We start from the raw sequence: 14589 nt of genomic DNA, 5'->3' as shown, positions 1-14589 counted from the left end.
GCCCTGGGGGCACAGCAAAAAAAAGAAAAAAAAAAAAAAAAGAAGAAGTGGGGAGGGATTGCAACCCTGGGCCATCTTCCTGCAAAACCGCTAGGCTCCTGTCTCTCTCCTCCCCTTCTCCAGGTCCCCAGGGGGTAGGCAGGATGCAGCAGGCTCTGGGGAAGGTATTTCCAGAGGGTGACCTGAGCCCTCAGCCAGGCGAGGGTTATTAATAGCCAGGCCTTAGTGCCCTGCTGGGGGCGGGCTCCCGAGGAGGGAGAGAGAGGGAGCGGGAGCGGGAGCGGGAGGGGGGCGGAGCGGAGCGCAGCTGGGGGAGGAGTGTCCGGAGAGGCTGGCAGAACTTGGCAGAGAAGGCCCCTCCCAGCCCCCTGGGAGCCCAGCTGTTCCCTCCGCGGGATTCTCGGGGGGCTGGTTCATCACCTCCGAATACTCCTGTGACAGGAGGCACTTGCAAAACCCGCCTCCAGCCCCCAGCAGCAATAAATAGAAGGCTCCCAGCCCAGAAGCAAGGAGAAGTTTCTAGGCCTGCGTCCTCGGTGTTTATTAAGCTCCCGGCTCCACCAGCGGCTCTGGCTGAGAGCCTGGACCGCCTGGGCGGAGGGTGGCTGGCTGTTCTCCGGGGAGGCTGGTGTGGAGAAGGGGGCCTGGAGAATTCTGCTGGACCAGCTAGGGGTCGGCTTTGGTGGCTGGAGCGTCTTTGGAGGCTGGGACCCCGGCCTGGTGTGACAGCCTCCGTCCCTGGCAGTGGATGGTTCAGCATTATTCCGAAGCTGAAGAATAAGCTTGGAAGACCCGCATACCCACACCACCTTGCTGTGTGAGACCTTGAGCAGGTGGCTCCCTCTCTCTGAGCCTCCGTTTCCCCTCTAGCTCAGCGGCCACCATGGCTGACGGTCAGATGCCCTTCCCCTGCCACTACGCCAGCCGCCGGCGCCGGGACCCCTTCCGAGACTCCCCTCTGTCCTCCCGCCTGTTGGACGATGGCTTTGGCATGGACCCCTTCCCAGACGACCTGACTGCCTCTTGGCCCGACTGGGCCCTGCCTCGTCTCTCCTCTGCCTGGCCAGGGACCTTGAGGTCGGGCATGGTGCCCCGGGGGCCAACGTCGATGGCCAGATTTGGGGTCCCTGCCGAGGGCAGGAGCCCCCCACCCTTCCCTGGGGAGCCCTGGAAAGTGTGTGTCAACGTGCACAGCTTTAAGCCGGAGGAGCTGATGGTAAAGACCAAGGATGGCTACGTGGAGGTGTCTGGTGAGTGGGGAGCAGTGGGGGGAGAGAGACTTGGGGTGGGGGGGCAGTGTGGGCTTCAACCTGGAATAGCCAAGGGACCGTTCCCTAAGAAGGGAAGCTGTGACAGCAGGACACAGGTGACTTCAGGGCCCAGGAATGCAGCCCATACAAGCTATCTTTACCGAAAAGCACTCCTCTCCTGGCTTCCAGGAGAAATTTTAACCTGGCTCAGCTGCTGGGTCCTTTGGGCACTGCATCAACCAGCGAACAAGAGGGAAAAAGCCACATGGAGAGTTTTGATAGAATTTAATATAAAGAAAAAGCTTTGCAGATATAAAAGGTGGAAAAAGCCGGAAAGAAAGTGGGGTTCCTGCACCCCAGCATCAAGACACTGTCCGGGAGGGGGGTGCCTGTTGCTGTGTCATGATAGTACCTAGCACAGGATTCAAGAGAAACACCTTCTCTGGTCCCCAGGAAGGAAACTGAGGCAGAGTCGTCAGTATAGGGAGGCAACTTGGTAACCCTGATAGACCCTCACTCTCTGCCAGGAACTGTGCTCAGCACTTTGCCTGTGGCATCTCTGAACATAACCAGAGGAGGTGAGTCCTGCCTATCTCCTCACAAATGAGGAAATAGAGGCCCAAAACCTGCTCAAGGCCGACCAGGAATCATGCCCAGGGTGAGGAGACCAGAAGCAAATCGATGGTTTGCTGAGCACCCAGCAGGTGCCCAGGGCGACAACCTGTATATTCCTGCTCACAAATCATCCTCACTCTAGCCCTGAGATGCTGCATGGGTGTCAGGTCCCATTTTGCAGCTGAGGAGTTTGAGGCCTAGGCAGGGACTCCTCCAAGGTCACGCCGTGAGTCAGCAGTCGGATGAGTCTGGGGCTGCCCACGCCACATCCCAGCCTGGGAGACAGGATGTTTTGCAGAACAGGAAAGAGGAGTCGGAGGTTCAGTCCCTGTTAAGCAGGGTGGCAGGGAAAAGGCTTTCAGTCCCTTCCCTCCCAATTAACGCTCCATTAAAAAGAGCTTGTTCCTGGCAGGCTCCACCAGCCAGAAAATCAATAAAAGCCATTGCAGACAGGTTGGGCAGGAACAAGCCTGGGGCGGGAGGTTGGGGGGGGGGTGTGGGGGTAGGGGGGGGATAATGCTTTCAAAACCTCCCAGGGCAAAATTATAAATATCAGTGGCTCCGGAAGGTGTGGTGGGTCCTTGTATGGATGGAGGGGGCAGTCAGGGCTTTGTGAGTTGGCTGGGGAGCCAGGCATCTGAAACCACTTCTCTGTGCTGTTTCCTTATCTGGAAATTGGGGTTCAGACATGGCTACACTGCCTAAGGATTGTTGTCTTCAAGGAGATAATGCACGTGAAGTGTGCCCAGAGTGCCTAGAACACAAAGGATCAGTATTGTTATTGTTGTTGATGTTGTCATTACAATGCTAGGCACACAAATACATATATCCACATTTGTATATGCTAGATGCTCTTCGAGACCTGGGTTCAAATCCCACCACCGCTGTTCACTCTCTGGTTGGATATGGACAAGAAAGTCTTTTCACCATTCTGAGCCTCAGTTTCCGCATCTGAAGAAAGGCGGTCATAATAATATCCATCCTGCAGAGCTGTAGAGAAGATTAAATATGCACAGACACCCTATGATAATAAATGCAGAGTGTCTGTAAAAGGGAGCTAATAATAGTGTCTGCCTGGCACTCTGCAAACAAGGTGATTATTATCACCACTCTTCTTGTCTTTGTTTTAATCAGGGTTCCACCCCAGGGTGAAGGGTCTCCCATGCCCTTTGGCCCAGGAGACCTCTGTGCGGCCTGGAGGGCTTTTTCATCTATCCTCCTTTCTAAGTGCTTCTTAACGGGTGTGGTCTGGCAGCTCCAGGCTGAGATCCCAGCTGAGTACCTTACTAATCCAGAGGCTTTGAGTCAGTCACAGAGCCTCCGTTTCCACATCTGTAAAACGGGGTCATTGGAGGCTAAAATAAGACAGACAGACAGACAGACAAGGCCTTTCTAGGTTGTACATGTTTCATAGCCCTGCATTAGCAACCTCGGCTTGATGGCATCCCAGTCCCCCGAGACTTGTATAATAGGGATTTAAAAAAAACAGATCCATGTCAGGGGCTCCAGTTAAAAAGCAGCTTTCAAGGTACATGGGAAGCCAGATCAGTCTCCCATCCTACCTCACTTAATGACACAGCTATTCTTCCTCAAGCAGTGCTAAATGCAGACATATGTTGGCTCACCAGTTCCTCCTGTGGACCACCAAGGAAATATATATAGGTTTGCTACACCCATTTTACAGATGGGGAAACTGAGGCCCAAAGACAGTAACGCACCTATGATCACCTGTTTCTCTATAACAAGCTCTGAAGTTCAAAGTCAGGCCTGCCTAGACAGTTCTGAGTCAGGTTGGCTAAATCTGCTCCTAATTGAATGGCCTGGGGGCAAATCTTACCACTTCTTGGGCCTCACCTTTACCCGTGGTCTTATGAGGAGTTAGACTAGATCAGAATTTGCTAAATGATGGGTTTTAAGATATCACTACACATCTGATAAATGGGGGTTTGGGAGGGTTTCCCAGGATTTTAGAAGGTAGCCGATGAAACAAAATTATAAACAGGTCTCCTCATTGCAGGACTTATCAGGGCCTTGAATTTCCTAAAGCAGTTTATGAGTCTCTGAGAGGCGGCCCTGTCTTATCTGACCACATATGAGTGTCTAGTTCCAGGGGAGTATTTGGAAAATGCTAGACTAGCCGATTTCCATCCTGTCTCACACACACCTCTTCCCAACCCTGCAGCCACTAGCCAAGAAATGTTCTCTTCATGGGCCACTGGCCCAGGCCCTGGCCAAGGAAGGGGCTGGAAAGCCCCAAGGGTTTGTTCCGCCCCTTCTCCTTAGTCCCAGGGCCTCTGCCGCCTCTGGAAATAGTACCTTCTTTCTTTAGTGGGGCTGATGGCTTTCCCTGAAGTGCTGATTCCTGCTCCTTGTCACCTACATTTCTTAGTGGCATATTGAGAAACTGGTGGTTCCCTTTTCCAGATGAGATGAGTTTTGTTTTTTGTTTTTTTTTTAAGAATCATCATTATTTTTTTCTGTTTGTAAAAATAAAATATTTCTGTGGTAGAAAATGTATATAGGAGGGAGTTCCCATGTGGCCCAGTAGTAATGAACCTGACTAGTATCCATGAGGATGCAGCTTCAATCCCTGGCTTTGCTCAGAGTGGGTTAAGGATCCAGTGAGCTGTGGTGTAGGCCGCAGACATGGCTCGGATCCTGCATTACTGTGGCTGTGGTGTAGGCTCGCAGTTGCAGCTCCAATTCAACCCCTAGCCCGGGAACCTCCACATGCCGTGGATTTGGCCCTAAAAAGACAAAAAAAGACCCCACCCCCCAAAAAAAGATAATAAAGTACCTGCTCTTAAGATTTTTATGAGAAATTAGAGTTGGTGTCAGTCAGGTGCTTAGAACAGCTGTGGACACAAGGAAGCGCTGTGTAAGAGTTTGCTATTATTATTCTCACCACCATCATCATCATCATCATTTATTATTTCCAGGACACCAAGTGTGCAAAAAGGCTGAGTCAGAGGCACTGGTCTGTCCCTTGAGGAAGCAGGTCTTTGGAGGCCTAGGCTTTGGGGAAGGGACCAGGACACAGACAGTGTTCCTCTGGCCACGGGCCTGTGTTAGAGTTGGGCAGCTGGTGGTCACGGACTTGGCAGGCAGAATAAACTCAGCCTCAAGTGGCAGCATGATCATGGAATAGTATGTTCTGGTTAGACAGGCACTCTGCTTTGAAAACGAATTCCTATAAATGTACCCCTCTCTGCCCAGTTGGTAGGCGACTACGTTGATGCGGCCTTTTCTAAGGGAAATTTAGCAGTATATACTCAAGCCTTAGAAATTCTAGAACTTGGAATTTATTCTAGGACATTATCAAGCCAGATTTGAAAACCTAGCTATAAGAATATTCAGGAGTTCCCACTGTGGCTCAGGGAGTTAAGAACCCGACTAGTATCCATGAGGATACAGGTTCCATCCCTGGCCTCACTCAGTAGGTTAAGGGTCCAGCATTGCCGTAAGCTGCCCAGTAGGTCACGGATGCAGCAGATCTGGCATTGCTGTGGCTGTGGCATAGGCTGGCAGCAACAGCTCCAATTCGACCCCTAGCTTGAGAACTTCCATATGCAGTTGTTTAAAAAAAAGAAGAAGAAGAATATCCAGTGCAGGAGTTCCCTGGTGGCCTAGCTGTTAAGGAGTTGGTGTTATCACTGCTGTGGCTCAAGTTCGATCCTAGGCCAGGGAACTTCTGCATGCCTCTGGCAAGGCCAAAAAAAATTCAGTGCAGTGAATTTCTTCCAATGTCAGAAACTGTCTCAGCCAAAGCTTATGATTAAAGGAGCCATTAAAAGTCATGATGTCAAAGAATACTTGGTGTCATATGGAAAAATAATTGTAACATGTCAGAAAGAGATAAAAACACATTTCAGGCATAATATACAATATGATCTTATTTGAATAAATAGGTGATATATCTATACTATATAACATTTATGCATTTCTAAGTAACAGAAAAGTCTGGAACATGTACAAAATGTGGTTTCCTTGGGGTGATGGAATTACAGAGGGGTTTGGTTTTTTTCCTTTATTTTCTACATTTTCAAACATATTCATGCATTGTCTTATAATCAGAAAAAGTTATTACTAAAGGAATAATGGGAAGTTCCTGTTTTGGCACAGCGGAAATGAATCCAACTAGTATCTATGAGGATGCAGGTTCGATCCCTGGCCTCTCTCAGTGGGTCAGAGATCCGGTGTTGCTGTGAGCTAAGGTGTAGGTCACAGATGCAGCTCAGATCCCACATTGCTGTGGCTGTGGTGTAGGCTGGCAGCTATAGCTCTGATTCAACCTCTAGCCTGGGAACTTCCATATGCTGCGGGTGCAGCCCTAAAAAAAAAAAAAAAAATTATAGAGGAATAATGAATAATAAAAATGTAATTAATGATGTAATCGCCTATAACTTGTCAGCTTAAACCAAGAACTTTGACTGCAGTAAAACAGCATATTACACAAGGTTATTTACAGTCTAGACTCTAGAGCCCCTCAGAACCATGTCCCCATGTAAATGAGGATTCTTGGAGCTGGAATGTGGCCCCACAGATGAGGAGTGAATAGTAACAAGTCCCTAATGGCTCAGCTGGGCACTAATCCCATTTTTTAAAGAGAAACTAGAGATGCTTTCTCCATTTAAAAAAAAAAAAAAAAAAAAAAGTGAGGAGGGGCCAGTAGGCTCCGAATTTGTTATACAAATTGCAAGATGACAGCCGGTTTAGGTCTAAGCCTTCTTGTAATATCACATTCTTTCTTCCTAAGGAATGGAAAAAAAAAAAAAAAAAAGCCCTCGCCTGCCAGCCTGGAGGAGGAAGGGCAGGCAGACTTTAACATCTTTGGGGCTCGTGTGTCATTTCTGAGGGAAAGCCCCCTTTGGATGTTTTTGTTTTGTTTTGTTTTTTAGCACATTGAAGCCTTGCTTCCAGGCAGTTCCAGAACTAGGTCCAGATAATGGGGCTTAAAAAACACATCAGAAGCTGGAATAGGCAGAGGGGCATTGGACCCCAGCCCTTGGCTTAGGTTCAGAGACTTGATTCTGAGGCCAGGGCTGCCACCCTCTAGCTAAGTGACCTTGGACTTGTCCCTGGACTTCAGTTTTCACATCAGTAAACAAGGGTTCGAAAGAAGCCCATCCTCAGAGCTGGGAAAGGGCTCTGTGTGTTATAAAACCAACTGGGTGCAAACTTGCCCCACTTTTTTCTTTTCTTTTTAGGGCCACACCCTCGGCATATGGAAATTCCCAGGCTAGGGGTCGAATCAGAGCTGCAGCTGCCAGCCACAGCCACAGCAACACCAGATCTGAACCGCATCTGTGACCTACAGCATAGCTCACGGCAACGCCGGATCCTTAACCCACTGAGTGAGGCCAGGGATCGCACCTGCATCCTCACAGAGACTGCGTTGGGTTCTTAACCCACTGAGCCACAAGGGGAACTCCCTAGCCTCACTTTTTTTCCTCTACCCATTCTGGGCTGTGAGCCTCAGGGTTCCCCTGATCAACTGGGAGAGAGGGGTGAGATGCAAGATCTGGAAGATGCAGGGCCGCATTTGGGAAGCAGGAGATAGTCTCTGTGATTTCCTGAGTGTAGCTCATCATTGTCCACAAACCACAGTCAAGGCCTCATGACCTGCCCTTCATCTCACTGCATCTTCACAGCAGCCTGGGAGGTGGTATCGAATGGGGTCCACTTAGAAGATGAGGGACTGGAGGCTCAGACAACTGGAGCCTCTAGACCAAGCCCTCAGCCACAAAGAGAAGTGGGAGCCAAGTCCTGAACGATGCCCAAGGGACATAGGTGCTGACAGGTGGCCTTCCTCTCCCTTCCAGGCAAACACGAGGAGAAGCAGCAGGAAGGCGGCATCGTTTCTAAGAACTTCACCAAGAAAATTCAGTAAGTAACTGGGCATTTGGATTTCAGGGTAGTCTTGGAGTCGGGATGGGGGTGCCTCTCTCCCTCTTGGGCCTCTCTCCTTCAAGACACCCCTGCCTCCAAGGTCAGGGAGTTGAACCCTCACACCTACAGGGTAGAAGATATCACAGGAAACCTGCACTAGGTTCCCAGGAAGGAGGGTAGGGTGCCTAGACCATGTGCCATCTGATCGGCTCAGTGCCCCATGAGGTGGGATTAGCAATCCCACGTTGTGGATGAGGAATCTGAGACTGAGAGAGACAAAATGACTTGTCCACAATTCCATGAAAATCAGGGCTCTCACACACTCCCATGACATGACAGAGAGGATCTCCATCGCCGTCATAGAGACCCTCTGCGCATGCCCCCAGCTCCCCCGTAGCATCCTTCGAAGGCTGCTTGCTCTTGGTCTCCTGTGGCTGGGAGAATGTGTCCCTTTCCTGGAGCATCCCTAAAAATCCAGCTGGAAGGTACCCTGACATCATCCTCTCTCACTGTCTAGAGGGGTTTTGAGGCTGGGGAATCACGCCAGCAGCAGGAAGACCACCAGGCTGAGTCCCTGGATCAAAGCGACACCAAGACCCTGATGGCCATACCTGTAGGAGGAAGAGACAGACGCTGATGGCCTGGGGCTTCACACATGCACCTTCCCCCATTCAGCGGGGGCTCCTGGCCCCAAAATCTTTTCCCAGTCCCACTTAGGCTTTGCCACAGAGGGATGCAGTGGGGAAAAGAGACATTACCCTCATGTATTCTAGGGAAACTAAATTTCCCGGAGGTGAAGCGATGTACCCGAGGTCCTTAAAATTAGCATTTTCAATGGCCCCAAACAGGCCCTTGAACTCTGGGTTCACAGTGTTCATCCTTTGAGCAAGGAACACCCTCTCCTCATCCGTGAAAGGGATGGATGGATGCTCATTCCAGCCTTGCGGAGTTACCAACAGAAAATGAGATGAGGTCCTTGAAAGTGGCGGTTGGATATTATTGTCGTTGTTACTGACTCCCTGACTCCTCCCCGCACCATGACAAAGATGCCCTGTGTCTAGAGAGACTGAATGCCCTGAATTCTGAGACTTCTTTCAGCTTTAGGATTCTGCAGTCCTGTCTCTTCCAGCCTGTGCCCATCCCTAACCCACCCGGCGCCTCTGGAGTACTTAGAAGCCTGCGGACACTTCCTGATAAGGCAATCGCCTGTTTTCTTCAAGTGCACTGGCTCTCTGGCTATCCCCAAGACCTACCCCTTTCCCTAGTACCACAGCCAGATCAAACCTTGCTGAGAGGGGAACGATGAGCAAGAGGGAGGGGGAGGGCTGATGTTTCTTTTAAGAGACTGAAATGAGGTCTCAGGGTGGAATCCCAGGCTGGGCAAAGCTGGGAAAGGGACTGAGCTGGAACGCAGTTGGCAAATTCATCATCTCTCGAAGACAGCCGTTTCATGGACCTTGCCATCTCTGAGGCCTCTGGGAAAACAGCCTGCTGGGAGTTACTTGACCAGAGAGAAATGCCTAAAGCTGCTGGAGGCAGGGCTGCGGTTCAGCTGGGGCTCAGCAGCTAAGCTGGGTTGGTTGTTACAATATTGGACTAACCATTGCCAAGAGCCCCCGGAGGCTCTCCTGAGTCAACTGGCTGTCCTGACCCTGTCCCTGGGTCCCTCCAAACCTCCCCATGTTCCCCAGGACCACCCCACCCCACCCCACCCCCGTCACTGAGGCATGGATCCGTTCATTCCACTGGGTTGATGTCCAGGTATGCCAGTTGTTAAATTCACCTCTGAGTGTTAGGAGTCCTGGTGCCATAATTGAGTGAGTAACTTAAAGCAACTTGCTGAACTGCTCTGAGCTTCCATTCCCATATCCCCTCATTCCCTCAGGATGAGGAAGGACGGATGTGTAGAAAGCTTTTAGCACCATGTGCGCCTAGTCCATGGGAACTAATGCTGTTAAAGACTCCACAAGGCTGGAGTCACACAAGAGCCACTGGGATTCCTGGACCTCCCACCCAGACCCTAGACACCAAGCAGGAAGGCTAGGGTTTGGGATGGCCCTGACTCCATCTTAAGGGTCTCAGTCCCTCTCCCAGGAAGAACTCCAGTCACTAGAGAACAGGGAAGGTACTCCAGCCAGGCTGAGATCCTTGGAGACTTCCTCCCAGACCAGCTGCTACAGCTGTTTGCTTTAGCCACGGGGCTAGGAAATTCTTCTCAACGCATCCGTCTACATGTGAAAGGCCCCATTTTGAGTGGATGAGGGAGAGAGGGGAGAGGTCTTGGAATTTGCCAGTGAGGTTGGGTACAGGGCAGAGTCTGTAGATGGGATCTTTTCCAAACCCAACTGGACTGAGAGGACAAGGGGATACAGGAAGTCATCAATGGAAGATGCCCAGAACCAAAGCAGGCATCTGATCTGCCATTTGCTGACACCTGTGTGTCCAGAGCCACGATAAAAGGTTTAAAGATTTAAACCTTTTATTCCATCTTCCCAAGAATCCTATGGAGTAGGTATTACTAAGCTCATCTTGTGGATGAGAAAACTGAAGCTCAGAAGATAACGGGACTCAACTGTCATAGACAGTAATGAGCAGATCTGGGATTTGAACACAGGTCTCACCACCTTCAAAGGCCATGACCTTCTTACTTAGGGGAGACCAAAGGAGTCGTGTGCATGCCATCTTCAGCTATTTTTTTGCCTTACATGCTTAATAGTATTTGCTCATGACTTTTTTTCCCATCAACTGGCTTTTGATAAGGTTCAGTTCTCATCAGTAAAACATTCACTGAAGAAGGCAATGGTAAAATAAATCTGATGAAAGCAAAATAGATAGTGTTGCCTGCCTGAGGGTCTAAGTCATTGATCAGCTCTTTGTTAAAAGAGAGAAGATAGCAAAAGATAGAGGCTAAGGTGTTAAAGGCATGTGAATACCGAGCTGAGGCTTTCACTTCTATATAAACTAATGAGGAGGAATAACTTTCCCACCAGGTGGGTTCAACACAGAGGTCACCTGGTGAGACCTGTTGAACGAGCCTGTCCCCATCTTGGGGCCTGCATTTCTCCACATGTGATATGAGTGCATTGTCCTGGATAATCGAGGTCCTTTGCAGCCCTGACATTTCATGGGTCAGTGATTGTGCTAAATATTCACAGCTGTCAAGGTTCCCACTTGTATGACCATCACCTACAATAACAATAGAGAGACTGAAACTTACTGAGCACTTACTGTATGCCAGGCACTGTGCTAAGCCCTTGGCATTCATTATCCCACATAATTCTCACACCACCCTAAGAGACAGATGCTCTTTTAAATCCCCTTTTCTGACAAGGAAATATGTTCAGAGAGGTGAGATCACTGGCTCAAGGTCATACAATTCTGGAAGAGCCAGAATTTGAACTTGGGTCTACCTGCCTGTAAAGTCCATGCTTGTGGACCACAGCTGCCCTGTCATATTGTCCCAGGTTGGCGTGCAAGGGGTTAAACAGAGTCAGCCTCCATCTGCAGCCAAGAGGGACGTCCCCACTTTTGGCCTTGTCTCTACTTCAGAAGTTTGACTTGGCAACTTCCCAAGTTCCCTTTCTGTTCCCTCCTTCCCCACAGGCCCCCTATTAATCTCCGTGGCTCCGATTTGGCAGGCGTCTCCATGGTAAATGCAATTCATGTGGCTACAGGTTGCTGTTCACAGAAAGAAAACTCTCCAGCCCCTCCAGGAAGGGCCCCACCCATGATCAGAATGGGCTTACCCTTTTTCCTCATCCTTTCAGCAAGACCCCTGCGTTTATAACAGGGCAGAGCCAGCCAGAATGGTTGGCACCTATGGTGATTGAATCTTGTGGCTTTCTCTACCAGTGACCTTTTTCACAAGGCTGATGCTAAGGGAGGCAGTAGAGCATCACAACCAGCTACTCTGAGTTTGGAGACCAGGCTTTCACTTCTCTTCCCTTCGGCTGCCTGCTGGCTATGTGACCTTGGGCAACTCAGTTCACCTCTCTGACCTCATCTGTAATTTGGGGATGGTATGGTAACAGAAGTTGCCTGGTGGGATCACTGCAACTAAGTGAGATGATTCCGGTGAAGCCCCTGACACATAGAAAGTGCTCAGAAGGTCACAGTTTTCATGATTTTTATTAATAATGGAATCCCAAGGAGGTCATAACATGGTCATACATTTCCAACAGCTGGTTGTTGAAATCATGCCCCAGATAGCCTCAATCACCCAAAACAATCCCCAAATCATAAGTGGAACCAGATTTGGACTCAGCAATCCCCTCTTTGATGCTTTTCAGCTCACTGAGCCTGGCATTTGATTTCCTCAAGTCTCTAGTAAAGGTATCATGCAACAGTCCTATTAATTCCTACCTATTAAACATTCTGCGCTTTTCAGGAAGCTCCAACCATGTAATGCCTATAAATGTGTTTTAGGAATAACACCATGACCTGCTAAGAGATAGTTAAGAGGTGATCCAAATCAAGGCTCATTCTAAGCATCTTAGAATATTTTGCCATCTGAAGTCTAGCCATTGGCCAGCCTGACCCGTTTATCTAGCAAGCTGCCTATTTTCCATCACTTCCGCCAGTAACTCAATGTGTAGTGAACCATCCTCCAGCAGCCACATGACAAATGAAAATGTCATTTACTGTAACTTCTTATTTCTATTCTATAAAGGGAGGGTAGTGGTGGTCATTTCTGAGACCTCAACCAGGGACCAAATAGCTGGGCCCATGGGTCTGTTTTAAGTCGCTGTTGAAGCATCATTTGACCATTTGCAGAGCATGGTCAGATCATCTCATTCTAGAGCTTTGAATACTCTGCAAGTTTAATATTATTATTCCCATTTTGCAGATGAGGAAACAGGTTCAGAACCACTGAGTGACCTTCCCAAGATCACATAGATAGAAAGGGGCAGAGCCAGGGTTCAAACCCAGCATTGTATGCCCTTGAAGCCTAAGCTCTTACCAAAAATACTTTTTTTCAGGAGTTCTTATTGTGGCTCAGCAGGTTAAGAACCCGACTAGTACCCACAAGGATGCAAGTTCTATCCCTGGCCTCCCTCACTCAGTGGGTTAAGGATCCAGTGTTGCCTCTGCTGTGGCTCAGGTTACTGCTATGGCATGGGTTGGATCCCTGGCCTGGGGCATGCAAAAAAAAAAAAAAAAATTATTTTAAATAATAAATGAATCTTGTGTTTCTCCTAGGCTTCCTGCAGAGGTGGATCCTGTGACAGTATTTGCCTCGCTTTCCCCAGAAGGCCTGCTGATCATCGAAGCTCCCCAGGTCCCCCCTTACTCACCATTTGGAGAGAGCAGTTTCAACAACGAGCTTCCCCAAGACAACCAGGAAGTCACTTGTACTTGAGAGCCCAGTCTTGGCCCTTCCTTGTTCCCTCCCCAACCCCAGGGCTTCTCTGATTCCAGGATACATTACTTTAGCTGAACTCATAGATTTAGTGCAAGTAAAATGTTGGGGGTCGGGATGGATTGACCAGATTCCCTGGATAGCGTAGCAGTAGGTTTTCCCGCAAGATGGCGCAACTGGCAGGCCATACTCTGTTGCGTTAGGCCAAAAGGCTGGGAGTTTTTCTTTCTTTCCCTTTTCTATTGCAATGAAAATATTGCACATTCTACAGTTGCAAAACAAAAGGGGACATAACATTTCACATTGTATCTTACCTTGCAGCTAATGCAGGGGTTGCTTTTCTCTGGGGACCTCCCCATCACTCAGATTCCCATTCTGGGCTCCCAGTGTCCATGCCTGCCCCATGGTTTGCTTGATGGAGCCCAGTAGCTCACCCCACGGTGTTTCTGCAGCCCTGGTTTACAAAGGGTTATAGACAGGTCTTACATCCCCATCTGGGATTTATCTAACAGCCACATGAAAAGAAACAGTGCCTTCTGCCCTCCACCCAGGCATTTATAGCATGTTCCCAAGCTGGCCCTCCTTGAAGACTCTGGAAGCCCCTTAGTTTATTTTCTGGCTAAAGGCCCCCCTTTCTTGTGTCTCCTATGTCCAAGTCGGGATTTTTACAGAGGGGGCTGTCTCCAGACAGCTCTACCAGGAACCAATCAAAGGCCAGACAGCCTGGCAGGCAGACTAGTGGTGTTGTGTATATGGGTGGGATGTGTGTGTCATTGTTTTTTGAATTGTGCTGTTGTTTAGGGGGAAATGGTAGTACATAATAATAATAATAATAATAATAATAAAGGAGCTGATGTTCTTAGCCTTGTGTGTTGTTTTCATGTGAACTAAAGGCTGTACCACTTAGATATCCAACATCAACTAGGGATGCTTCTGGCTGTGAATAATAATGCCCAATGCAGAGGCAGTTTAAATAACATAAACGTCTGTCTAACTTTATAAGGAGTTTAGATATGAGTGATTTCAGAGTTACTTTTTTCACTGTTATGCCACGAAGAACCCAGAGTCTTTTTCTTTTCCCTCTGCCATCTCTGACAAGTCGAAAGTTCTATCCTCATGTTTGCAAGATGGCTGTAGCAGTTCCAAGCATCTCAGCCTCATATGACAATATATAGGCAGAGAAGACAAGGGTAAAAAAGTGTTCTTGTCTGGCTTTCTCTTTTAATCAGATCTTTTCCAGAAGCTTTCTCTCAGCAGCTTTCTGTCTTTTATTTCATTAACCCAAACTGGGTCACCTGGGTTCCCTGCAGCCAATCACTGGCAGATGGAAAGGGATCACATGATGGGCTTAGATCAATATTGATTTGTCCTTTGAGGCCGGGAACATTGCTGCCTAAAAAAACAAGGTTGTTTTGGGAAAGGGGACAGGGGTGTAACTGCTGAAAGGGCCATCAACAGTACAAAACTTGCCACACA

The 14589-nt window shown here is 48.9% G+C and overlaps 1 protein-coding gene across 1 annotated transcript; it reads left to right on the top strand.

Annotated features, from left to right (window-relative positions):
- Positions 276 to 13975, top strand: HSPB8 (heat shock protein family B (small) member 8). Its single transcript, XM_001929585.5, has 3 exons — positions 276 to 1250; positions 7688 to 7751; positions 12954 to 13975. Exons 1-3 carry the CDS (start codon positions 884 to 886, stop codon positions 13111 to 13113), a joined length of 591 nt encoding a protein of 196 aa, XP_001929620.1. The 5' UTR covers positions 276 to 883; the 3' UTR covers positions 13114 to 13975.

Source organism: Sus scrofa, chromosome 14 (genome assembly GCF_000003025.6).
Source record: "Sus scrofa isolate TJ Tabasco breed Duroc chromosome 14, Sscrofa11.1, whole genome shotgun sequence".
NCBI classification, from domain to species: domain Eukaryota; kingdom Metazoa; phylum Chordata; class Mammalia; order Artiodactyla; family Suidae; genus Sus; species Sus scrofa.
This window is presented reverse-complemented; position numbering and strand designations above follow the sequence as displayed.